General features: G+C 39.4%; 1 protein-coding gene across 10 annotated transcripts in view; it reads right to left on the reverse strand.

Moving 5' to 3' along the window:
• Nucleotides 1–26,500, reverse strand: part of GCC185 (GRIP and coiled-coil domain containing 185 kDa) — a 71,543-nt gene that overhangs the window by 29,203 nt on the left and 15,840 nt on the right. For 9 of the 10 annotated variants that reach the window (XM_076179336.1, XM_076179340.1, XM_076179343.1 and 6 more), the window contains 12 exons: nucleotides 21,893–24,343; nucleotides 20,985–21,230; nucleotides 18,199–18,339; nucleotides 15,107–15,262; nucleotides 14,337–14,510; nucleotides 13,546–13,713; nucleotides 12,885–13,085; nucleotides 10,301–10,516; nucleotides 4,845–4,952; nucleotides 4,036–4,134; nucleotides 1,318–1,408; nucleotides 395–530 (listed from right to left, as the gene is read on the reverse strand). In XM_076179336.1, coding sequence (XP_076035451.1) covers nucleotides 395–530; nucleotides 1,318–1,408; nucleotides 4,036–4,134; nucleotides 4,845–4,952; nucleotides 10,301–10,516; nucleotides 12,885–13,085; nucleotides 13,546–13,713; nucleotides 14,337–14,510; nucleotides 15,107–15,262; nucleotides 18,199–18,339; nucleotides 20,985–21,230; nucleotides 21,893–24,343 — 4,187 coding nt within the window. The remainder of the gene's footprint in view (nucleotides 1–394; nucleotides 531–1,317; nucleotides 1,409–4,035; nucleotides 4,135–4,844; nucleotides 4,953–10,300; nucleotides 10,517–12,884; nucleotides 13,086–13,545; nucleotides 13,714–14,336; nucleotides 14,511–15,106; nucleotides 15,263–18,198; nucleotides 18,340–20,984; nucleotides 21,231–21,892; nucleotides 24,344–26,500) is intronic. The other variant, XM_076179344.1, reaches the window with a different exon arrangement.

Genomic DNA, 26,500 nt, shown 5'->3' on the forward strand with positions numbered 1-26,500 from the left:
CTGCTGATCCCCCCACCCCCAACTTATTTATTTTTATCTTTATTTTATTTCATTTTATTTTTCATTTATTTATTCATTTTTTTTTTTTTTTAACATGATGCCTCTTGGTCCCTACAACCACATAAATTATGAACTACCTATACTTGAAAACAATAATCTATCCATATACCAAGGGCTTTTTCCCCCTTACAAGGGAGGTAGCCAAGTCAAAAGGCAAGTACCCATTCCCACCCATTCCACTCCCATCCACCACCCTTTCCTCCACCTCATCTTAACTCCTGATGGATGACAGGTCATCCTTGTATCCCACCCACTACCTTGGGTCAGAAGCAATGCAGCAAGACACAGTAAAGCAACAATAAATAAATAAGAGAAAAAGGAGAAGATACTTAACTGTAACTGCTGAATCTTGAGACGTGCAGCTTCACATTCTGACTGTAACTGCTCTTTTTCAGCCTTGACTTCATCAATATTCAATTCCTGGGGTTTGCTCTTCTGCCGGAGTACACTGTGGGCTCGCACTTTGAACCCTGTTGTAAAAAGTTGATCACTTTTTAACACCCAACAAAAAAATTATGAGACCTTACTCTCATATATTTCACTCCACCTGTTACCAGTTACAGAAAAACTTTTATGGAATTTGGTCGCACCCCTATGGACCAGAGCAATGCAGCATTCTCTTATGGTTGGAAACTACATTAAAAAGTACAATACTGTCCCCAAGGACAGAAATGTTGGTAACTGTAGACAAAATATATGTACATACATATACCAAGGGCTTTTTCCCCCCTTACAAGGAAGGTAGACAAAGTCAAAAGGTATAATTCCACTCCCACCCATTCCAACTCCCATTCACCACCCCTCCCTCCCTCCTTTTCATCTTTGCTCCTCCTGGATGACGGGTCATCCCTGTATCTCACCCTTCACCCCAGATCAGAAGCAATGCAGCAAGACACAGTACATCCACAGCAATGCTGCTTCATTTAATCGGTAACTCCCCTCTCCATCCCCTCATGCAGAAACACAAAATACACAAAATACTAAAAATCCTCTCTTCTCTTCTTATAACAATAATTCAGTTTTATGTTACAAAACTCCCCCTATCAGAAGGTTAGGACAGTGGCCCTTACAGAGGACTTTATAGTGTGGAATTTAATGAAACCTTGGTTCAACTCCCGGCAGCAGGGTTTGAACTGCCACCACTTCAACCTTCACTGCAAGTAGCGACACTCTAACCCGTTTAGCCAGCATCTTTCTTTCAATAAAAGAATATAACTCTTTTGAACCAGTAACATGACTGGTATTAGATTACTATACCTTCAAATTCTTCCTTTACTGCTTTTAGCTGACTATTCAACTGGTCAATTTCTTCTTTCTGCTGATGTGTTTGCTCTTCAAGTAATTCTACCTATATAAAGATGAAAAAATGAATGTCATCAAGGTGTCCATGTACAATATATCTATCTACCTATGGGCTTTTTCCCCCTTATAAGGGAGGTAGCCAAGTCAAAGAGCACAAACCCACTCCCACCCATTTCACTCCCAGTACAGTATATACCAAAGGTTTAAGAAGAAAAGGAACTTCTTCCCCAAAACCAGCAAGGCTCTTTGCCTTATAAGTAGCTTCCAGGGTCAAGACATCTTGGGCAGAAAAGAAATGAAAGTTTTGGTGGCAAAAAACATCAACACAACAATTATTAGACCCTAGACACATAAGAAAAATATATATATATATATATAAAATACAATACATACATATACTAAGGGCTTTTTCCCCTTTACAAGGGAGGTAGCCAAAGTCAAAGGCATAAATCCACTTTCACCCATTTCATCCCCACATACTCCACTCCCATTCACCCCACTCCCTATTTTCTTGGCTCTTCCTGGATGACAGGTCATCCCTGCATCTCACCCACTGCCCTGGGTCAGAAGCAAGTTAACAAGACACAGCACATCCACAGCAAGGCCACTTTATTTAATCACTGAACCCCCTTTCTGTCCTCTCATGCACAAAAAGAGAAGATGGGGAGAAACCCCTTCCAGCTGCATCAAAATATCATTCAAACATACTCCCTCATCCCCCATCCCCCACCCCACTCCCTTCTATAAATCACAGTATTATCCATACACAACCATTCTCCACTCACCCCTATCTTCTGTCTTCTACCCGTCCTTCCTCAACAGACATTCCTCTTCCCCAATGCCCCTTTTAACTCATCCATCCATCTCATCCTTGGTTGCCCCCTCATGTTCACTCCTTCCACCTCTGCCTTCCACACTTCTTTTACTAATCTTTCTTATCATTCTTTCCATGTGTCCAAACCATCCCAATGCTCTTTCATCAACCCTATCTCCCAACTCCCTTTCCACCCCATTCTCCTCCTCACGTCCTCATTTCTCACTCTATTCAACCTAGTAACCCCTATAATAATTCTCAGGCACCTCATTTCAGACACATTCAAACTACTCCTCTCTTCTCCTCTTATGTTCCATGTTTCTGCCCTGTACAGTACTGTCGGCACAATCATTCCTTCATACAATCTCCTCTTAGCATCCATTCCCAAATGTCTATTTCTCATTACACTTTTAAATCCCCCAAAGCATTTACTCGCTTCTCTCAGTCTACATTCTACCTCCACCTCCAATCCTCCCTTTCTTGCCACATTCACACCAAAGTATCTAAAACTATCCACCTCCTCTAGTCTCTTTCCCTTAATACTCACCTCCAGTCTACTGCCACATTCTCCCCTTGTGCTTTGCTGTGGATGTGCTGTGTCTTGCGACACTGCTTGTGACCCAGGGCAGTGGACAAAATGTAGGGATGTCCAGACATCCAGGAGGTGCCAAGATAAGAGGGAGGGAAGAATGTAGAGGGGAGTGGAATATGTAGGGGATAGGGTGGGAGTGGTTTCTATGCCTTTGTTTTTTGGCTACCTCCCTTATATGTATGTAATAAATATACATACATATACCAAGACTTTTTCCCCCTTACAAGGGAGGTAGCCAAAAAGGAAAAGGCATAAAATCATTCCCACCCATTCCATCCCTGAATACACTCCACACCCCTCCACCCTCCCTCTTATCATAGCACCTCCTGGATGACGGGTCATCCCTGCACCTTGTCCACTGCCCTGGGTCAGAAGCAGTGTCGCAAGACACAGCACATCCACAGCAAGGCCGCTTCATTAAATCGGCGACCCCCCCCTCTCCGTCCCCCCATGCATAAAAGGAGAAGACGGGGAGAAATCCCTTCGGGCTGCGTCAAATTTTGCTCACACATACTACCTCATCCCTCATCCCCCCACCCATTCCACCTCATGCATCACAACAATAATAATAAACATAAAAAATAATACATACACCACAGATATACCAATGGCTGTTTCCCCCTTACAAGGGAGGTAGCAAAAAACAAAAGCATAAAATCCACTCCCAACCATTTGATCCCCACATACTCCACTCCCATTCACCACCCCTCCCTCTCTTCTCTTCTTGGCTCCTCCTAGATGACAGGTCATCCCTGCACCTCGCCCACTGCCCCGAGTCAGAGGCAATGTAGCAAGACACAGCACATCCACAGCAAGGCCACTTCATTTAATTGACGAACCTCCCCCCTCTCCATCCCCTCATGCAGAAAAAGAGAAGATAGGGTGAAATCCCTTCAGGCTGCATCAAAATATCATTCACACATACCATCTTATTTTTTTACCAAAATAATAAATGATAATAATATCTACAATAGTGACAAGAAATGGTTAATAGTCTCCTTAGTGGGAGGAGTGCAGATTATCTCAAAATGCCCACTGATCTGGTATCAAAAAATTGTACATATATTGTAAATATATATTACATACAAACATGATGGATACATAAGTAAACAGCTTAACACTTAAATAAATAAACAAATGCAGTATGCTCCTAAATTTCATTACTACAATATTCTGAGTCTATCAAGAAAAGGGCAACATGGGAACCAACAATGGGCACTGGCACATTGTAATATTCATAAACATTGATAAATCTGACAATATTTACCTGTCTTTCTCCTGTTGTTTTGATTTTGCGTCCATAGTCTTCCAGTCTAGACTTTTCCGAACTAACTTCTGCTAAGACCAATTTTTGTTTTTCAACTTCCTGCAAGGTAAGTGTGTGATACATAAAGAACAAAAATACTAAATCCATCACATGCATTTTATCTTCTTACCAAAATTTACACTAAAGAAATACATTCCTAATTAATGCAATAAATTCTCATCATAAAGAAACATTTACCCATCTATAATATCTTGCCAACCAACCTATCACTATTGGGTTACCAAACTTCAAAACCAAAGGACAAAGATAGGAGTACTTTCTTTGCCCTTTCATAATATATATATATATATATATATATATATATATATATATATATATATATATATATATATATATATATATATATATATATATATATATATATATATATATATATATATATACGTACATACATACAAACATACATAAGAGTACTCTCCTTCATTTACTTCCTTCTCTCTATATATGTACACACTCTCTTTCAGGAGGTCCATATCACCATGTCTTTAATTTTTTTCCTTCCTCTCATGTATGTTTTTTCTTCTGTCCCCTTCCCCCTGCTGAATCCACATCATGTACAAGTACATTTCCCTCATTCTAAGTCTTTCTCAAGTATTCCTTTTCACTTCTCTTCCAACTTCTTTCACATCCTTCTTTTTCCTGACACATTTTACATTAATCATAATATTAAACATATCAACTCATGGACTGTAGTATATGACTGAAATATGAATTAATTTTTGAAGGTTAAAATCAAAATTACTTTTTACCTGTGTTAGTTGTTCAATGGCAGAACGACTTGCTCCCTGCTCTGCAACATGTTTTTCTTGGGATAATCTGAGCTCTGCTAATTGACTTTTATGATCAAGCAAGAGTTTCTGTGAAAGAAATTATTTCCTTATTTACATAGACATATATACAAACAACATTGTTATAAGAGCCTAAATGATATTTTCAATAACTCCTGGCTAAACATCATCCCAAACATCTGGAAGAAAGGTCAAACAATACCAACCTTGAAGCCAAACAAACCACCAGAGGACTCCGAATCACACAAAAATCTCACTCATATCCACAATATCCAAGCTGATGGAAAGGTTGGTTTCAGCAAGCACCAAATCAGAAATACCTAACTTCCCCAATTAACATGATGATGATACATACATACATACATACACCAAGGCTTTTTTCCCCCTTACCAGGGGGGTAGCCAAAAAGGACAAGGCACAAAAACATTCCCACCCATTTCATCCCCGAAAACACTCCACACCCCTCCACCCTCCCTCCCATCTTAGCACCTCCTAGATGACGGGTCATCCCTGCACCCTGTCCACTGCCCTGGGTCAGAAGCAGGGATGATATAGTTTAACATTACACACTCCCCCCTATCAGGAGGCTAGGACGGTGCCCCTCACAGAGGGCTTTGTAGCATGGAATTTAATAAACCATGCCCTTGGTTCAACTTCGCTGGTGACAGGATTCAAACCGCCCTCACCTTGACCTTCGCCGCAAGTAACGACACCCTAACCCGCTCAGCCAGTGAGCTTCCCCCAATTAACATGGTTTCAAAAAAGGACACTCTATCAGCTCTGCTCAAACATCACACAAATATTAGAAGGATTATTATAAAAAAAAAAAAAAAAAAAAAAAAAAAAAAAAGTTATGGCTGCTACAGACAAGGTCCCCAGACACATACTATTCAAAAAGATCATTGAGACAAATATCCATAACAATGGCAAGAAGTGGTTATCCAACTTTATAACAGGGGAAGACAATACAGCTACCCAAAACAACTACATCTTAAACACAAAAAGACTACAATGGAGTCCCTCAAAGTGCAATACTTTCACCATTACTGTTCAACCTCTTCATGAGCAATCTACCAACTTCTGAACCAGAACTAAAGACATGTGTTCTCTCACATGCAGATGATTTGAGAATAATAACGCAACACAGTACATACAAAATAGCAGCAAAAAACACTCAAGTATACTTGAACAAACTGGAACAATGGATCAGAAATAATGTAACAGAATGGAATCATCACCCCCAGAAATCAACAGTAACACTTCTTACTCCAGACAACCATGAATCAAAAAACCACCTCATACATATAACAAAGGATTTTTCCCCCTTACAAGAAAGGTAGAAAAAAAAGGCATAGAAAACCCTCCCACCCATTCCATCCCCTACATACTCCCCTCCCCTCTACCCTCTTCCCTCCCTCTTATCTTGGCACCTCTTGGATGACAGGTCATCCCTGCATCTTGTCCACTGCCCTGGGTCAGAAGCAGTGCTGCAAGACACAGCCCATCCACAGCAAGGCCGCTTCATTAAATCAGTGACCCCCTTCTCCATCCCCTCATGGTAAAATTAAATGGCCAAACCCTGCCATTGGAAAGAAACCCTACAATTCTGATTCTAATATTTGATACACATATGAAAATCCTAACAGTAAAAATCAACAAGAAAACAAACCTATCAAAAACCATCTATAAACAGTTCATAAGAATCTCCTTAGAATATGCCTTCACAGCATAGTTCACAACAATCAGTAAATCACACATAAACAATTTACAAACACTGTAGAATGGAGCACTGAGAGAAATAACAGGATGCACCAAAATCATCTCTACAAGACAACTACATTCAAAAACCAAAATACTCCCAATAGAACTTCATATGAAAATGACAGGGACACAATTCTAGCCCAGAACCCTTAACAACACACATCCTTTGTACATCACACATGCACCACCAACAAAACACAACAATAAAACAACACCAGCAGCATACTACTCAAACATCAACCACAACCTACCACCCAAACCATACAAAACATCCACTTAGAAACATATTCACGCTCTGATAATTAATTAAGCAAGCCCTTCAAGGGAGATCACTAAATTCAATATTCTGATAACAACCCCCAGATATAAGTTCCATAAGGAAAACCCTCCAACACCAGACTAGAACCACACTAGCACACCTGCACACAGAACACCATCTGTCATTAAGACAGTATCAAATGAGAATAAGCCTGGTCACAAATACAATAGGGGATAAAAAAAAAAAAAAAAAAAAAAAAAAAAAAAAAAAAAAAAAAAAAAAAAAAAAAAAAAAAAAAAAAGGCATAAGCAGGTCTGAGAGGAGTTTTCCAATCAGAACCCTAAGGTTTGGGTCTTTTAATGTGCATGGATGTGGTGCAGATAAGAGTAAAATGGAAGAGATAGGCAGCATGTTTGTGAGAAGAAAGATGGATGTGTTGGCATTGAGTGAAACTAGGTTGAAAGGGAGGGGCAAGTTTGAGTTTGGGAGTGTAGTTGGCAGGGTCTCAGTAGGGAAGAGAGGATGAGGGACAAAAGGGTTGGCTATACTAGTAAGTGAAGAGTTAGGTAAATGTGTGGAGTGGAAGGATATTTCTTTAAGTTTAATGTGGATGAAGGTGAAACTGGGAAGGGAGATGTGGGTTTTTGTAAGTGCATATGGGTCTAGTAGTGAAAAGAATACACAGGAGAGGCTTTTTGGGTAGATTTAAATGAGTGCATTGAGGTTTTAGGGAGAAATGTCAATGTAGTGGTATTGGGGGACCTTAATGCTAGGGTAGGAAATAAACCAATAGAAAGAGTGGTTGGGAAGTATGCAGTTCCAGGAAAAAATCATAGTGGAGAGTTGATGGTGGAAATGTGTCAACAGAGTTGATGATAGCAAATACAGTGTTTTGGAAGAAAGTCAAGCATAAGTACATATGGGAAAGGGTGGTGAATGGGTGGTAGATAGGGCATTAATGGACTATATAATGGTAACCAGGAGAATAGTAGGAAGAGTTAAGGATGTACATGTTCTAAGGGAAGAGAGTGGAGGAATATCAAATAATTTTTTGCTGAAAGGTAAGTTGAAAGTGGAGGATAGAGGGAGAGAGAGGAAATGGACAAAAGGTGGGGAGATGCTCAGAGTAAACTGCTTAAATGAGAAAGAAAAGGAGAAGTACAAGAAGAAGCTGAGAGAGGAGGGAGTGAAGGATAGAGTAGAACTAGGAGTGGAGGAAGAATGGGGATGGAATGGGTGGGAGTGGTTTTTATGCCTTTGTTTTCTGGCTACTTCCCTTATAAGGAGAAAAAAGCCTTTGGTATATGTATGTATGTAAAAGTAAGGTGATGAAATGTACAAGGGAGAAAGTGGCAGCAGACTGGAAGTGAGTATCAAGGGAGAGGGACTGGAGGAAGTGGATAGTTTTAGATACTTGGGTGCAAATGTGGCAGGAAAGGGAGGAGTGTAGGTGGAGGTAGAATGTAGATTGAGAGAAGCAAGTAAATGCCTTGGAAGATTAAAAAGTGTAGTGAGAAATAGACATTTGGTAATGGATGCTAAGAAGAGATTGTCTGAAGGAGTGATTGTACCAACAGCACAGTATAGGGCAGAAACATGGAATATAAGAGAAGAGAGAAGTTTTAATGTGTTTGAGACGAGGTGCCTGAGAAGTATGATAGAGGTTCCTAGGCTGGATAGAGTGAGAAATGAGGTGTGGAAGAGAACAGGGGTGGAAACGGAGTTGGAAAATAGGGTTCATGAAGTATTGGGATGGTTTGGACACATGGAAAGAATGAGTGAAGAAAGACTGGTAAAAGAGGTGTGGAAGGCAGAGGTGGAAGGAGTGAACATGAGGGGGGCAACAAAGGATGAGATGGATGGATGGGTTAAATGGTGCATTGAGAAAGAGGGGAATGTCTGTTGAGGAGGGAAGGGAATGGAGAATGGTTGTGTATGGATGATGCTGTGATGCATGGTAGGATGTGGGTAGAGGATGGGGGGTGAGGGAGTATGTGTGATATAATAATTTGAAGCAGCTCAAAGGGATTTCTCCCCATCTTCTCCTTTTCTGCATGAGAGGACAGAGAGATGGGGTCGTCGATTTAATGAAGTGCCCTTGCTGTGGATGTGTTGTGTCTTGTGACACTGCTTCTGACCAAGGGCAGTGGGCAAGATGCAGGGATGACCCATCATCCAGGAGGAGCAAAGATAAGAGGGAGGGAAGGGGGTGGATGGGAGTGGAGTATGTGGGGATGGAATGGGTAAGAGTGGATTTTCTGCCTTTGTTTTTTGGCTACCTCCCTTGCGAGGGGGAAAAAAGCCTATGGTGTATGTGTGTATATACAAATACAAACTGCCCCAGATGCAACCACCACACAGAAGACACAGACCACCACATACTACTATGCCCCACACTTACATTCCCAAAGCAACAACACAATATCTCTACTCTAAGTGACTTATGGTCCTCACCAGAGGCCACGGGAGAGAGACCAGGGGCATTGAATTGCAAACATGCAGACAATCACTATTCAGCACCAGCTCAGTTTAGTCAGACCAGAGTCGTACACGATTCCTTTAATCTCCACACATAGAAGAATGCTGATAATTTTTTAAATTCTACTACCACTCTTTTCTGCTTCCCTCCATCACAACACTTCCACAGCAGAGCCTGACTGCCAAAGCTAGACCTGATTTACCTCAACCGCTTCATCAACTCAATATCGTAAAAAGTTGATGAGAATATCCCTTTGGGCCATGTCATCTATTCACCTATACACAATCCACTCGCTCCTCTTTTGCACACTTTCTATTTTGCTCCACAGGTATTCCATTTACATCCAAGGCCCCCTTCAACCATCCATCCACCTCATATAGCTATGTATAGAGAAGAGACTTGCAATTTTAAGCATTTAAGAAGTATAATGGGTGTTATGAGGATGACCTGAGTGAGAAATGCGGAAGTGAGGCAGAAAATAGGGTGGAAAGCTGGCAGATCAAAGGTTGCTGAGATGGTGTGGACATATGGAGAGAATGAATGTGGAAAGCAGAAGTGGGTGGAAAGAACTTGAGGGGAAGACCAAGAATGAGGTGGATGGATGGGTGGAGGAAGGGTGCACATAGTACAAAAGGAACATCATAAAATAAGGAAGAGAGTGTGTAAAAGATGGGTGAATGGAGAGTGGTTATAAATGGATGATGAAATGTCATGGTCTGAAGGGATGTTTTTGTCTGGAAGGGGGTGGAGCCTCACCATATAATGAAGCAGTGGAAATAACCAGGCTCTGGCTGTTGGACCCTACTGGGGAAGTGCTACAAGACAACTCTCCTTAAGCTGGCTAAAATTGTTTGGTGACACTCACAATAAATATATGTGACAACTATGAAAGTCAAAGGTTTACCAGTAAGTATTTACCTTCATTTTCTCTGCTCGTTCCCTTTCTGTTGCTTCTTGATTTGACAGGTGAGTGATCTGATCTTTGAGGCTATGGACATGTTCCTTTTCATGCTCTAGACCATTCTGTAGAGTTATAAGTTCTTTATCCTTTTCTGCTATTGTTGCTGTAAGCTCCGACACTGTTCGTTCATAGTCCCGTATCTCTAAATCCATAAGACTGCTCTTCTTTGAGTCCTGGAAACATCATTAAAGTTGAATTACTATGACCTTGGAAGACCTTATAAAACATATGGAAAATATATAAAATATAAAATATATTTAAGTAAATTCAACTTCACAAATAAAGCAATAATCAAATGGAACATACTGACAGCAATAGTGTGAACAAAGTCAAAACAAAATATTAAGTCAGTGTTTGGTAACAATATTGTGAATATATTCTTTATCATTTGGATGCACAAGGCAAACAGGCAAAAACTACATTATATTTAGAATATTTGGCAAAACTAACCACTCAATCCATTGCCCCAGGCACATTCCTAGCCTCCTGACAGGTCAAGTTTGCAATGTTAAATCAAATCACTGGCCATTTCACTATCACCACCACTTTCATGGCTTTATCAGCTTTTATCTCTATCAATGTACTTTATATCTCCCCATTAGTTATCACTCTCACACACTCTCACTCTTATCACTCTCATTTTAACACCTCCTGGAAGAAGGATCATCCCCATCTACTGCCCACTGCCTGGGTCAGAGTCAATGCAGCAGGACACACCGCATCCACAGCAAGGCCGTTTCACTTAATCAGTGACCCCCACCTCTCCATCCCCTCATAGGGAAAATAGAGAAGACGGGAAGAAATCCCTTTGGGCTATGTCAAAATATCATTCACATACAACCTCTCCTCAATCCCCCCACATCCCCCACCCCCTCTACATTCAACAATTCTATAAACCTTTTTATTTGATGACATCACTCCTTCTTTATGTTTCTTTCCAGTATACAAATTCACATATAAGCAATAAACTTATTTCAAACAAGTTTTTTATGCATGAAAATTTCATTCAAGTGAGTCGAGCATGATGGAATGTATAGCATGGAGTATTCATTTCATGCCAAACTCACAGTTAAGTCAGCAGGGCTAATCACCCAATGAACAGTCTTCCTACCATACATGCATGCATACATACATATACCAAAAGGCCCATGCAAGTACAACATATGCAACGGTCTAAGATCTCTTTCAGAAACATCTGTGAGATGTCCTGGGGACTGTTGTTGTTGTTGTTGTTGTCGTTCCCTAGACTGTCTGTCCGAGCAGTCCCGTCTCCCCAAGGAATGCTACTGCCGAAACTGGGTTTTCCCACAAATCCTTTATAGAGTGTATTTTGTGTTGTTTGCGTGCATGATTGTGTATAATGCAGTCTTCCATTATGTGTTGTATGGTATGGGGTGAAGTGTTACATCCTGGGCAGCTGTTGTCAGCTGCTGTTGAGTTGTCGATTTACAGTCATCAAAACACAAAGCAATAAGTGATTGACCTATTGACTGGGTAATGATACCAAACACACTATTTATGAAAAAAGATCTACATGAGTGTATAAGGGCCAAGATGGTTGGTGGGATAGTCAAGAGGGTTTTAATGGATTATGTAAAAGTGACCAAAAAGAAGACTGGAAGAGTTCTGAATGTCACTGTATTCAGTTGAGAGTGGAGTATATGAATGAACCTTTCCCAATTGTATTTTATGTGTAAATAGGGACAGGCTGGCCCTTCCCACATAAGGTACTAACACAGAGAGGGTGACAAATGAATTCTGATGGGCGTGGGATGGCTGTTGGATGGGTATATGCTTTGACTCGACCACTTCCTTATATAGAAGAGAAGGTCCTCTAGTAATTATGTATGTACACATGCTTTGACTCAACCACTTCCTTATATAGAAGAGAAGGTCATCTAGTAAGTATGTATGTACATATGTATGTATGTGTGTATATACTATATAGTATGCATGTATATACAGTATGTATGTATATACTTAATAGTGCTTTACAAGACATGAGGTTATTAGGCTATTCTTGTCACATCTTGTTCCTATACAAAGATTTATCATATCTTGACTTATGCCTTTTTCTTTTTGGCTACCCCCCTTGTAAGGGGGAAAAAGCCTTGGTATATGTATGTATGTATGTATGACTTAAAAAAGACTGAATACACATACAGTACTACCTCTCATTAACAGACTAAAAGGGGGGTAACGGTGTCCGTTGATGTGAATAATCCGTTGATTTGGAGTGGTTTTTGGGTGGCATAGTGATTGCACAGCACTAAACAACAGCACCAAAAACACCGAAAACACAGCGAAAACACCGCAAACACAGCTAATTAACGTCCGTTAATGAGAGGTAGTACTGTATGTAACTTCAACCAGTAATTTGTTTAGGACACAGCCTTAAATGCAATGGATTGAGACTCACTAAACTCTCTTCAGTCAAAGACCTGATCCTCAGCAAACTAAAATACCTTGTCATTTGCAGGAAGAAATAAACAGGATAGACTCCTAAAATGAAGGGGTTGATTGTAAAGAAATATGATGTACCTGTTTAGCTTCTTCCAAATCTTTCATCAACCGCTCTCTTTTGGTTCTCTCCTCTTCAACTCTTTCATCCGTTTTTTTCCTCCGCTCTTCTAATGCCTCCCTCTGATCTGCTTCTGCTTGCAGTCTCTTCTCAAGAGCAGCGACCTGACCTCTAACATTTTCTGATGCATCTGCCTGCTCTTTAATAGTCTCCTCAAGATTCTAATATAAATAAGGAAAAGAAACCTTGAATTTTGTAGGTTCCTAATTACCTCTACTCTAGATAATTTTCAAGCCTTTTTAATGCTAATCCAAAACATGAATGAATAATTTAATTTCCACACATTGATTTCATTTAAATACATAGAATGTCCCTTGCAAACTGAATAAAACCAACTATCCTTAGTGAGAACAAGTCCGTGAGTTCCCAGGTTGATGATGTTTACGAACTTTACTTTGCTCATTTATATGCGAGTTGTTTCCACAGCTGAATGAGGCTGATTCAGTTTGATCAAAATCTCCTGGATATACAATCTAGCTCAAGTAGCTAAAGAGTTTTTATGATGCATCACTCCAAGGAAACATATCTAAGAAAATAAATCAAATAATTTTTTGTCCGACACCCAATATTATTCTAAATTTGCATCATTAGAGAAAATATACTCCTAAGTTCTGATCTCACCACTACAGTCCTCTTCAGTTGGTCATTTTCTTCTTGCATATTTGCTATCTGTGATTTTGCATCAGCAAGCTGTTGCCCCACAGCTACTAATTGCTTATCTTGATCTTTTAAATCTTTTGCTTTACTGTCAACTTGATCCTGTAATCGATCAATCTCCCCTTGTAAAACCTGAAAAGAAATGTAAAGCAGTGAAAATAATAAAAAACACAAATGAATGTATTATATAAATCAAAAGCTTCTCATGTTGGCTTGTTTCCTCTGCTGTGAATGCCAGAACTATACACGATTTCAAGAAAAAACTAGACGTAAAGAGATAAGAAAACGGGTCACAACGAGCATAGCTCCCGTCCCATACAATACAATTAGGTAAATACAACTAGGTAACTAGGTAAATACAAACAAAAGAATCTATTCAACATCATTTTAGCATAGACAATTCAGACACTCCATTCTGCTCCCTCCTACTTTCTCTACATCAATTTCCATTTCACAGCTAGTACCTAAAGATCCTATTAAGAGGATCACTGCCTAACTTACCCTTTCTCCAAATTACCAACAGATGGAGTTCTCAATGTTAATCACCAACTTTAGTTTCCCACTTTCACTCAAACACCCCATGCCCCAAATGCTTTTGGCATCCTTTGTTCACTATATTTTCATATCTACAGTGTTTTTGTTTTGTTTTACTTTAGTTTGAAAAGGCTTATATTCTGAGCATTTACCACCCTTATGAGTGTATGCTACTTCTGACTTGTCTATTCTTTTAAATAAACGTGTACTAGAAAAAACACCTGTATATTTTTGGTGAGAGCCTTCAAATTTTCTTTATCTTTGCTTGCTGCATCCACACGTTTCTTCATCTCCTCCCGCTCCACACTTAACTTCTTTCTACCCTCTTCAGATGAGTTAAGTTGCTGAGTCAATTCAGCAACTTTCTTCTTGAGCCTGATGGCAATACTTTTCATCTGTAAGCATACAACAAGGATTGAGAGAATGTACATTAAACCTAACACAATGCAAAAGAGGAATTCATGCAAACAATACTTTGTGGTCTCTTGTTTGTATGTAAGACCTGTCCTTTACTTCTAATGAAAAGGTTCCCAACAATTATTCTCGTGAGGTTGCATTACACTCTGAATTCATTTTAATAATAATCATTCTATTTGTATTTTTATTTATTTATTTATTCTCTTCTTTATTTATTTACTTATTCTATTATGGCTATTGCCAGGCTATTTCATTCAGCTGGACATTCTGACAGCAAAATGTATTAATATTCATAGTACAGTGAGACCTCTCATTATCGGACATTAATTAGCTGTGTTTGTGGTGTTTTCACTGTGTTTTGGAGTGGTTTTTGGGTGGCATAGTGATTGCATGCACTAAACAACAGCACCAAAAACACCGAAAACACAGCCAAAACACCGCAAACACAGCTAATTAACGTCCGTTAATGAGAGGTCTCACTGTACACTAACGAAGAATTCATGTAAATGAATCTTCAAACTTGTTTTAACCAAACACAAATGACATGCTTTCACTAAATACTCATACATCATACCTTCATAAAGCGTTCCTCAAACGTATCATCCAGGTCCTTCATGCGCTGCGAGTCTTCCATTCGGCTGATAGTACTTGTGCTCATGACCTCACTCTGAGTGTCATGAGTTCCTCCCCCACTCCCAGATGCTAATTCCTTTTCCAGGCCTTTGATGGTCTGGCAAAATTTAAGAATTCAATTGATGATGATATGATGATATGGTTTAACGTCACACACTCCCCCCCCCCTATCGGGAGGCTAGGACAGTGCCCCTCACAGAGGGCTTTGTAGCTACAAAGCCCTCTGTGAGAATTCAATTAGTCAAACAAAAACATTTTGTAAAGATTACATTTGTTCATCTTCTAAGTTATTCTACATATTTATGCATCTATATGGAAAACTGCAAAGAAATCTAGTTTTCTATATAAATGCATAAATACTTGACATTGCTTAGAAGGTAATACAGCCCAAGCTCTAACGATGCACAAATTCAATTCTAAATATAATTAGAAATCAAGGATATAAATAAAGTTGGAGCTCTACATGAATTTGAGGCTAGGTATGATAAAATTGGAGAGTAGGAGGCAGGATCCAATGAGTGTTGCTGCTTTACTATATACTACAATTAGGATGTGCTGTGACTTGCGACACTGCCTCTGACCCAGGGCAGTGGACAATGTACAAGGATGACCCATCATCCAGGAGGTGCTAAGATAAGAGGGCAGGTGGAGGGGAGTAGAGTGTATTTAGGGATGGAATGGGTGGGAATGATTTTATGCCTTTTTCTTTTTGGCTACCTCCCTTGAAAGGGGGAAAAAGCCTTGGTATATGTATGTATGTATGTATGTATGTACAATTAGGTAAATACAGGAGAATTTTATTCATGAAACATGATGAGGACCTGCATGCAATGGTTCTGTGGGATCCAGGGCCTCATACAACCACCTCCCCTTTGCTCATCTTCCACAACCACTGAAACCCTTATCTCTACCTCAGGAGTAGGCACTGGAGTCTCTAAACATGGGTCACTTTCATCTAGGAGGTGCTAAGATGGGAGGGAGGGTGGAGGGGTGTGGAGTGTTTTCGGGGATGAAATGGGTGGGAATGTTTTTGTGTCTTGTCCTTTTTGGCTACCCCCCCTGGTAAGGGGGAAAAAAGCCTTGGTATATGTATGTATGTATGTACTTTCTCTTTTTATCAGCCTCTTCATTTCCACCACTTTTCACATAAAGAGAGATGATAAATGTCATTTGTTTCCCACCTCCAACTCCCAAACCCAACTAACACATAATAGACTGCCTCTCTCATTCTTGCTCGACAGACATTCCTCTTATGACCAATGTCTCAGTTACTTACTTCATTCACCTTTCTACTAAATTCACTCTATCCAATTCTGCTTTCCACACTCAATTTTGCTAGTCTTTCTTCACTCATTCTTTCCATGTGCCCAAACTATCTCAGTATTCTTTGATCAATCCTATCTGCCAGCTCCCTTTCCACCCCTGCTCTCCATCTCACCTTCACATTTATCATTCTATCTATCCTCATAACCCCTACCATTCTTCTTAACCACTTCATCTCAAACACAATTGGGCTCTGCCTTTCTGCCTCCTTTAAACTGCAAATTCCTCTTTCATACAAATGCATAGGCACAATCCCTCCCTAATACAGGTTTCTCTTTGCTTTCATTCCTAGATACCTACTTCTTATAACCTTTCATTTCCCCCAGGCATTCACTTGTTTCCCTTACTCTGTAATTCACCTCTGCCCACACTCCTCTATTCTCTGCTACATGTGACCTGAAATACTCCCTCTAGCCTCACCCTTTAAACTCACCTCTAACCCACCTCCACCATCACTCTTTGTACATCTCATCACCTTTTGCCCACAGTTACTTTCATCTTTCTCCTCTCACATATCCTCACCAAACTCTACCACCTACTGCTTCAGTCTGTCCTCCAATGTAGGTATAAGTGCAAGTGTCATCTGCAAACAACAACTGGCTCACTTCCCACTTCCCTTGACTCTCACTCCTGCCTAATACCCTTGGTGCCAGGATGAGAAGATTATTGAATAAGTTTTGAATGGGTGTGGGACAAATGTGACATGGGTTTATAAATTGGTCAAACCCATTATAAAGGGGAAAAGAATTTCTGGTATATACAAGTTGAAAATACATATATATATATACATATATATATATATATATATATATATATATATATATAAATATATATATATATATATATATATATATATATATATATATATATATATATATTTAAAATTATTTCAGACAAATGAGAGAGAATGTGGGTGGGGAAGGGCAAACGAAGATGTGTTGGAAATAGAGTTTATTGCCCTAACGTTGCGACCAACTTGGTCTTCTTCAGAGGATTACAGCATTATAGACGGCTCACAATTCTTATATTCGTAGCGAGAGGGAACCCACCTAGGTATGAGCGGAAGGGTCATGTTTTCCCTTTGGCTAACAATTTAATTATTAGGACACTTGCTGCTTTCGAGAGGCATTTAAATCCGTCTCTGTTGCCACCAGCAAGAACAACAATGACAGAGACAGATTTAAATGCCTCTCGAAAGCAGCAAGTGTCCTAATAATTAAATCGTTAGCCAAAGGGAAAACATGACCCTTCCGCTCATACCTTGGCGGGTTCCCTCTCGCTGCAAATATAAGATTTGTGATCCGTCTGTAATGCTGTAGTCCTCTGAAGAAGACCAAGTGGGTCGCAACGTTAGGGCAATAAACTCTATTCCCAACACATCTTCATCTGCCCTTCTCCACCCGATTCTCTCTCATATATATATGTATACGTATATATATATATATAACAAAGGATTACAAAGGCGGAGCATGCCGACAGGAGACCTTTTGATCCATATCTAGGTCGGATGCAAAAAAAAAAAAAAAAAAAAAAAAAAATATTAATAATAAATTAAAACTATAATAATGTAAAAATAAAAAATAAAATAAATAAATAAATGCATAGGTATAGTTATCTAGCAAACTTCCAGTTAAACAAAACGTATGATAATGGTTCAGTTTCCAACTTCAGCTATTTCACAAAAATTACAAAATAAATATATAAGCATACCATTTTCATGTTTACTTTTTCTTCTTCCAGATTTACTATTTGCTTTTTAAGAAGATTGACTTCCTCTGAATTATTTTCATCAGTTTTGCTATTGTCATTCATTTCTTCCTTTTTGGCTGAGTCCTCTGCAATCTTGTCAATCTAAAAATATAAAAAATTCAAACATATATTAGAAGTAATACAGTAATTGTCCTAAATATGTTTAATAATTAACTATATTTCTGTCAATTACAATAAAATAAAATTTATAAGAATCTCTACAAAGACAATAATTAATGCAATTTTAAACTATTTCTTTACCAAGCAGAATAGGCAGCTAATATGTGAGGGAAACAACGGGTGGTGGCTGGGAGTGGAATGGGTGGGAGTGGGTGGGTGCCTTGGCTGGTTACATACATACATATACCAAGGGCTTTTTCCCCCTTACAAGGGAGGTAGCCAAAGTCAAAGGCATAAATCCACTCCCACCCATTTCATCCCCACATACTCCACTCCCATTCACCATCCCTCCCTCCCTCACTCTTTTCTTGGCTCCTCCTGGATGGCAGGTCATCCTTGCATCTTGCCCATTGCCCTGGGTAAGAAGCAATGTAGCAACACACAGCACATCCACAGCAAGGCTGTTTCATCAAACTGGTGACCCCCCCCTCCATCCCCTCATGCAGAAAAAGTGAAGATGGGTAGAAATCCCTTTGAGCTGCATCAAAATATCATTCACACATTCTCCTTAACCCCCCATCCCCCACCCATACCCTTCCATGCATCACAGCATCATCCATATACAACCATTCTCCACTCACCCCTATCTTCTGTCTTCTCTCTTCCTTCCTCAACAGACACTCCCCTCTTTCCCAATGCCCCTTTTACCCCATCCATCCATCTTATCCTTGGTCACACCCTCATGTTCACTCCTTCCACCTCTGCCTTCCACACCTCTTTTACTAGGCTTTCTTCACTCATTCCTTCCATGTATCCAAACCATCCCAATACTCTTTCATCAACACTTATCCCAACTCCCTTTTCACTCCCACTCTCCTCTTTCACTCCCACACCTCATTTCTCACTCCATTCAACCTAGTAACCCCTATCTTCTCAGGTATTTCATCTCAAACACATTTAAGCTCTTCCTCTCTTATGTTCCATGTCTCTCCCCCATACAGTGCTGTCAGCACAATCACTCCTTCAATCTCCTCTTAGCATCCATTCACAAATGTCTATCTATCATTACATTTTTTAATCCTCCAAAGCATTTACTTACTTCTCTGAATCTACATTCTACCTCCAACTCCACTTCTCCCTTTCCTGCTACATTTGCACCAGAGTATCTAAAACTATCCACTTCCTCCACTCTCCCTTAATACTCACTTCCAATTTGCTGCCATCCTCTCCCCTTGTACATCTCATCACCTTACTTTTACCCATATTTACCTTTAACTTCCTTCTTCTGCACACTTTCCCAAACTCTGTCACTAACTTCCTTTCTCCTTCCTGATCCTACTACGAGTGCAGTGTTGTTAGTAAGCAACAAAAGGCTTATCTCCTATTTTTCTCCATTTTCTTTAAACATCTCCCATTCCTGACCAATTACCCTTGCACCACCCAATCCATGTATAAGTTGAACAGCCAAGCCCACATAACACACCCTTAACAAAGTCCCACCTTTACCTCAAACCACTCACTCTCTCCATTTCTAATTCTACCACTGGCTCTACTACTCTCGTAAAAACTCTTGACTGCTCTTAACAGCTTTCCTCCTATCCCATATATCTGCAATACCTCCCACAGTGCCTTCCTGTCCACCCTGTTGTAAGCCCTTTACAAATCCATAAAGGCCCAAAAAACATCCTTACTTTTTCCTAGAGCTTTCTCACATATCTCCCTTACCACAAAAATCTGATCCAAGCAACCCCTACCTGTCCTAATCCCACACTGTTCTTCATCAATTACTCCCTTTGTTTCTCTCATAATCATCAATCAAAACCCTCCCATATGCCTTCCCAACTACACTTAACAAACTGATCCCTCTGAAACTACTATACTCACTTTTGTCCCCTTTTCCCTTGTAAAGTGGAACTATACAGGCACTCCTCCAGTCTTCTTGCACTCTACCCTCTTTTAGACAAACATTAAACAACCTCACCAGTAAGTCCCATTGCAACTACCTTTCCCTCCCTATCCTCCTTCACATTTAGCAAATCCCTAAAATACTCTGCCCATATTCCTCTTACTGCTATCTCTTCAATTATTATCTCTCCATCTGCATGTTTTGCCTTTTCTTCTCTATTTGATTCACCTCCTCTTCCTCTCTTAATTTCCTTCCAAAACATTACTTTCAAAATTTTCTGTCATACTCTAGCTCCATCATCTGCTCTCCTCTTTGCCTCCTTTATCTTGCTTTATATTTCTTCACTTTTCTTTGTACATCTCATATGATTCTCCTATCCTATTTCGTAACCAATCTGTGAATGCTCATTTCTTCTCTTTTACAACCTTCTTTGCTTCATCATCCCACCACTCACTACCCTTCCTTCTATTTCCTCCCACCCTCATTGGCTGGTTACCTTCCTTATAAGGGGGAAGGGGCACTTGGTATATATAGATGAGCAAGTGAATACAATTATTTGGTGATACAGATAAAAAAAAAAAAAAAAAAAAAAAAAAAGATAGGAGTTCTCACAATTGAACAAAATCATCTGGAGGTTGAAAAATAAGTATAGCAGTAATGCACAAGAGAATAAATTCAAAATGTCATACAACACTACTTGAAAAAAAAGGGAAATATTTACCATCTTCTTGGAATCAGCAAGTTCATTCTTCAAATCTTTCAGCTGCTCATCCTTTTCTTTACTTGCTACTTCCAGCCTAGATATGCGTTCACCTCGTTCTCTGAGAACGCTGTTCATGTCATTAAGCTCAGTGAGTAGCTCCTGGCACCGAACAGAAGATGTTTGAAGGGATGCCTCAAGTTGTTCCTTGATATTCTGTGCTTCCTTCAGAGATTTCTCACACGTTGTCTTTTCCGCATCCAAAGTCTACATGAAAAATTAATAGGAACATAATTATATCAATAGCAGGGGCATATATTCTAGGTGCACTCAGTGAATGCTGTACACCCACCAAACATATTCTATCACAGATATTGAGTTCACTCAGCAATATGATTATGAATTATAACGAGGAGCTATTCTATCAATTGTTTTGAAATATTCTGACTAGAGTTCAGAGATACCAATGTATATCCAATAGTACTGTATTATGATATGGAGCTCAGAAGATGGTAGGATAAGGGGAGATAATAACAGGATAAGAGCCAAAGGTCAACAATAATCAATAACTGCAAGAATATTTTAAGTAAATATATAACTACTCTGTAGTAAACCAGCTTTATACAATGGACTACGGACAATTGAGTATCCATTTCATAACTATTCCATTGATTAGTCAACCCAGTTTCAAGATATTCTAATTAAGATACTTTTCCCTGTTTCTGCCCCATACGCTGTCAGCACAATCACTCCTTCATACAATCTCCTCTCAGCATCCATTCCCAAATGTCTATTTCTCATTACATTTTTTAATTCCCAAATGCATTTACTTACTTCTCTCAATCTACATTCTACCTCTACCTCCATTCCTCAGCCACCCAACCTGTATGAGGTAAAGAGCTTTTGATACATATGGATCTATTTCTTACCTCAATCTGTTTTTGAGCATCTTGCAGACTGCATTCAATTTTTTCAGTTTTTTGTTGTTGTTTCTTAATCTTTTGTTCAACTAACTCCTGAGCTTTCTTCATCATCACTGATTCATTTCTGAATTCATCAATCTCTGCATTCTTTTTTGATAATTCAACACTTTTCAACTCTAATTCTTCCTTTTGCTTTGAATGTAATTTCTTCAATTCAGCTAATTCTTCTTCTAATTTATTTTTCTCTTGAGTAATTTTCGATAAATCTCCTCTTAAACTTTCGTACTCATTCTGGACTTGTATCAGCTCTGCAACCTTGGTCTCTAAGTCGCTCTTATTCTGTGTTGTATGTGACAGCAATTCTTTGATGCTTTCATTTTCCTGTTCCATTTCCTTTATTCTTTCCTCCAATTGTTTCTTTTCTTCAGACGAATGTGTAATTTCTTTTCTGAATTTATTATTTTCCTTTTGAATATCAGTTATTCTTTTATCTTTATCCTCAGATGTACTTTCCATATTCTTTTTTATTATGCTCATTTCCTCTAATAGTCTCTCCTTTTCACCGACTGTAATTTTCTTCTCAGAACTCAAAGCTTGAATTTGCTCAGAAGCTTGTGTTAACTTCTCTTTCAAAGATGTTATTTGGTTATTACATTCTTCCTTTTCCTTTCCCATGGTATCATTCACTGTTTTCAGTTCATCCATTTGTTTCCTGTATTTTACAAGTTCTTCTTCAAGACTACCCTTCGACTCAGTCTCCTCGACTCGAGCAACTTCAAGTTTTGTTCTAATTTCTTTTTCTTGAGCTAATTTGGTTTTAAATTCTTTTAAAGAACCTTCATATTCATTCAATTTATTTTCACAATCATTTAACTGAACTTCTTTTTCTTTAATACAACTTTCCCTTTGTTTTAGATCATGGTGCAAATCCTGAATACTTTTACTAAGGTCAGGAACTACCTTAAATACATCACATAATCTTGTCTTATTCTTCTCTTCATTTTCTTTCACATTCAACAAACCTTTATAGAGCACATTAATGTTGTCAGCAAATTTTCCTCCTAGCTGAACTAGGCTTTCTTCTTCCACAATATCACCTTTCACAAGCTTTGACAGACTTGTAAAACACACATCTATTAACATGCATATTTCTTCAATTCGATTATCAGGATCTGTTTGACTTTGTTTTGCAAGAACATTCTCTAATAAACACTCTATATTTTGCAAATATGCTTGAGCAGTTGACTTTTCACTATGATCTTGCGCGTTGACTACAAGTGAGGAGAAAGCATTCTGGAAATGACCCCAAATTATTTTAACTTTATCATCACATTCCTTTAGTGCATTTTCAGCTTTCTCTCTTTCAAAAATTTGCATTTTTATTTCCTCTGATTTAGCTTCAATACTCTTTGACAAATTTTCTACTTTTTCTGCACATTCTTTCATTTTCTTGTCCTCATCCTTGACTTTATTGTCATAGCTTTCTACAGTTTCCCTATATTTTGATATTTCCGTTTCAAGAAGTTCTTTTTCTTTAAGTACAATAGTTAAATTTTCTTTTGCACAGCTCAGATCACTCTGAAACTGTTTGTGGTCATCATGAATTTTCTTATTTTCTTCCAACAATTGTAAGGCTTTATGTTCCTCCTCCTGTTTTGATGCTAAAAGTTCCTGGTGTTCTTGTTGCAGCTTTTCTACTCGTTCTTGCATCTGCTGCATTCTCTGTTGGTGCTCCTCCGTCTGTGCCTTCCAACCTTCCTTTTCATTCTGTACCTCAAGTTCCTTCTCCTTAAGTTTGTCACAGAGCACACTTTTTTCCTTTAGAAAAGCCTCTTCCTTAGCTTCAAATGCTGAAAGCTGTTCTTTCAAATACAAGTCCTCTTTCTCTCCATTTACTTTACATTGATTTTCAAAATTTGATTTCTCTTTGTTCAGAAATTCTAATTCTTTCTGAATTTCTATCATATTTTCCTCTAATTTGTCCTTCTCCTCTTTCACTAACTGAGCTTCTCTTTCCCCCTCTTCTTTCTCTTTTCTTAATCTTTCAACTTCCTCTTTCTGGGCACAATTCAATTGATTTTCTTCAGTCAAACTTCTGTTTTCATCTGTAAGAGATTTGTTAATATTCTCTAATTCTTTAAGTTGTGACTCAAGCTCTGCTACTTTGTTTTCAAGTTCTTTATATTTTTCAAATTCACTTTTCTGTTTCTCAAGAGACTTGACCCTGTCTTCTAGAAGTTTTCTTTGGTTTTGTGACTCCTTAACAACAATATCCATTGCCTGCTTTTCCATGCACAACATCTGATATTGTGCCTCCATCTTCTTGAGTTCTGCTGCACTTGCTCCGCTGGCTTTTATCTTTTCTTCTAAATCTGATTTCTCCTGCATAAGATGTTTGCATTTCTGTTTCAACACATCCACTTGGGTGCACTTGGCTGTCAAACTCTCAATTTGTTCCTGAAAACACAAAGAAAATATATTAATGCATATATTCGCTGTCTATTCTATCTATACACCAAGGGTCTTTCCCCCTCATAAGTGAGGTAGCCAAGTCAAAAGGCACGCACCCATTCCCACCCATTCCACTCCCATCCACCACCCTTTCCTCCATCTCACCTTAGCTCCTCATGGATTGTGTTAGCAAATGTATAAACACATATTCGCTAACATGTTAGTTAAAAGAGAAATATGACACAGTGACAGTTCACATCATTAAAGGGACTAGGTAAAACTGACAGATAAGATCTCTTGATTTGGGACAGTAGGTCATCAGAAGGTTATGGGAACAAATTGAAAAAGAACACATGTTTGAAGAAAAAGTTTCCTATACCGATGCACCACCTCCTGGAATAGCTTTAACAATGATAGACCCCCAACTAAAAATGTGAATGGAATCAAAGCCAGATAGAATAGATTGGATAAACAGAGAGAGGACCCATGAGCATAGCACCTTTCCTGGCTACAACAGAAACTCTATTATCCAGCCTCAAGCCATTTGAAAAGTGATTTCCCAGTTATTTGATATTCGATTCAGTTTAACATTGTAAAACTAACCCCTATCAGGAGGATAGGATGATGCCTCTTACAGAGGACTATGTAGCATGGAATTTAATGATCCATGCTCTTGGTCCAATTCGCTGGCAGCAGGGTTCAAACTGCCATCACCTCGACCTCCACTGCAACACTCTAACCTGCTTGACCACCAGGTTATTCAAATTTAAAGAAATATAAAGAAACAGCATTTATTCAGGATAGTATGGTACAGGAGTCCTGAAGGTCCTGAATCCAAACACAATTTGTTCCTCTGACCCATTCCATGTTAAACACAACAAATAAATTTCAGTTGTGACAAAAACATGAAGACCACTCTTCTTTCATCCAAACCAGGAGTGGATAAAATATGTACATACATGCATATACCAAGGCTTTTTCCCCCTTACAAGGGAGGTAGCCAAAAAGGAAAAGGCATAAAATCATTCCCACCCATTCCATCCCTGAATACACTCCATACCCCTCCACCCTCCCTCTTATCTGAGCACCTCCTGGATGACGGGTCATCCCTGCACCTTGTCCACTGCCCTGGGTCAGAAGCAGTGTTGCAAAACACAGCACATCCACAGCAAGGCCGCTTCATTAAATCGGTGACCCCCCTCTCCGTCCCCCCATTGCATAAAAGGAGAGGACGGGGAGAAATCCCTTCGGGCTGCATCAAATTTTACTCACACATACTACCTCACCCCCCATCCCCCTGCCCATTCCACCTCATGCAATCACAACATCATCCATATACAACCATTCTCCATTCACCCGTCTTCTGTCCTCTCCCGTCCTTCCTCAATAGACATTCCCCCCTTCCCCAAAGCCCCCTTCACCCCATCCATTCACCTCATCCTAGGATGTCCCCTCATGTTCACTCCCTCCACATCTGCCTTCCATACCTCTTTTACTAGTCTTTCTTCACTCATTCTTTCCATGTGTCCAAACCATCCTAATACTCTTTCATCAACCCTATCTCCCAAATCCTTTTCCACCCCTGTTCTCCTCCTCACCTCCTCATTTCTCACTCTATCCAGCCTAGTAACCCCCATCATACTTCTCAGACACCTCATCTCAAACACATTCAAACTCCTTCTCTCTTCTTCTCTTATGTTCCATGTTTCTGCCCCATACAGTGCTGTTGGTAAAATCACTCCTTCATACAGTCTCCTCTTAGCATCCATTCCCAAATGTCTATTCCTCATTACACTCTTTAATCCACCAAGGCATTTACTCGCTTCTCTCAGTCTACATTCTACCTCCACCTTCACTCCACCTTTTCCTGCCACATTTGCACCCAAGTATCTAAAACTATCCACTTCCTCCAGTCGCTCTCCCTTAATGCTCACTTCCAGTCTACTGCCACTTTCACCCCTTGTACATCTCATCACCTTACTTTTACCCACATTTATCTTTAGCTTTCTTCTATCACATACTCTCCCAAACTCTGCCATCAACTTCCTCAGTCCCTCCTCCGATCCTGCCACAAGCGCAGTGTTGTCCGCAAACAACAGCTGGCTCACCTCCCACTTTTCTCCATTTTCTTTAACCATCTCCAATCCCTTGCCCACTACCCTT

Source organism: Oratosquilla oratoria, chromosome 42 (assembly GCF_046742065.1).
Source record: "Oratosquilla oratoria isolate Oo_2021 chromosome 42, ASM4674206v1, whole genome shotgun sequence".
Lineage (NCBI taxonomy): Eukaryota > Metazoa > Arthropoda > Malacostraca > Stomatopoda > Squillidae > Oratosquilla > Oratosquilla oratoria.